At 44.5% G+C, this 1,274-nt stretch overlaps 1 protein-coding gene across 1 annotated transcript in view; it reads left to right on the plus strand.

Moving 5' to 3' along the window:
* The first annotated feature begins 211 nt into the window (after nt 1-211).
* The window catches only part of LOC107702697 (protein phosphatase 1G-like), a 10,734-nt gene continuing 9,671 nt past the window's right edge, over nt 212-1,274 (plus strand). Inside the window, exons 1-2 of the mRNA XM_016505094.1 lie at nt 212-719; nt 983-1,052. Coding sequence (XP_016360580.1) covers nt 609-719; nt 983-1,052 — 181 coding nt within the window. The 5' untranslated portion in view covers nt 212-608. The remainder of the gene's footprint in view (nt 720-982; nt 1,053-1,274) is intronic.

Genomic DNA, 1,274 nt, shown 5'->3' on the forward strand with positions numbered 1-1,274 from the left:
GTTCGGTCTTTTGTCACGTGACACCCTTATGGGCTACGCAGGGGAATTGACTCTTGAGGACTTTAATTGATTAGTTCACCTCCACAAGCATTTCGTTCGTAAACGAAGAAAAATGAACGAATCACTCTCTGAGACAACTCGCTAGGGATTCATTCAAAATGAACGAATCGTTCGCGATCGACTCATCGCTACATGAGCAGACTTCCGCTTCCGGTGTGCCTAAAGTCCGCCCTCTGTGAAATGGGTTTGCTGGTGGACTGTTGATATGTTGACTCACACGTGTTAAGGGCTTTTCTGTGTTTTAAAAGAGACTCAATTCGAATCAGCATTTATCCCCTCCGTGTTTAAAGTTCGCTCAGGTTCTGACAGACTCGCCGGGACTCTTCTTTCATCTGTGTTTGTTCATTTCGAAACTCCAGCAGCGTTAGCAGCCCGTCAGCTAGCAGCAGCAGGGTAACACACCGGTCTGCTCTCATCTAAGGGCCACTGCACACTGAAATGTGACAAGTACCTAGTTTGCACAGACGTTTCACCTGTCTTTGAAATCAGCAAACCGGATTTCTTTAGTATTACGCGCTTTTCTTTAACGAAACCTCATTGCATACATCATGGGAGCTTACTTGTCTCAACCCAACACGGAGAAGACCGCAAGCAACGGCGGGAATGAGAGCATGCTCTTCGGCTTCGCGGCCATGCAGGGCTGGCGAGTGTCTATGGAGGTAAAACACAGTTTCATTCACTCTCTGCCGCTGCTTTGTGGCTTGCTAATGATATCTGAACATAAACACGAGAGAATGACCTTTAGCCGGTGTAATTAAAGCGTATTGGATGATTAATGCTTCCAGGGGTTCATGCAGTTGTGAGCGTGTTAGTTCTGTAGTGTGTGTTGTGTTGTGTTTTGTATGGCAGGAGTGATTTATTTTGGCGCCAGTGAGGTCAGAGTGACTCTAGCTCCTGTTTTATGGCTTGTTTTGTTTCATAGGACGCGCACAACTGCATCCCAGAGTTGGATGATGAAACTGCGATGTTTGCGGTCTATGATGGACATGGCGGTAAGCTGGTAACCTTTGTAGCCCACAACTAGGCATGGGCCGGTATGAGATTTTGACGGTATGATAACCGTAAGCAAAAATTTCACGGTATCACGGTATTGTCGTTACAGATCTAAAATGTCTTATTTTTAAATGACTAGGTTAAAAAAAAACTTTTTTTCTGCTGAACACAATATATTTTGTTTTTGAGCAACATACAGAATATTAGGAACAGTAGAATTT

Source organism: Sinocyclocheilus anshuiensis, unplaced genomic scaffold (genome assembly GCF_001515605.1).
Source record: "Sinocyclocheilus anshuiensis isolate Anshui unplaced genomic scaffold, SAMN03320099.WGS_v1.1 scaffold6, whole genome shotgun sequence".
Taxonomy (NCBI): Eukaryota; Metazoa; Chordata; class Actinopteri; order Cypriniformes; family Cyprinidae; genus Sinocyclocheilus; species Sinocyclocheilus anshuiensis.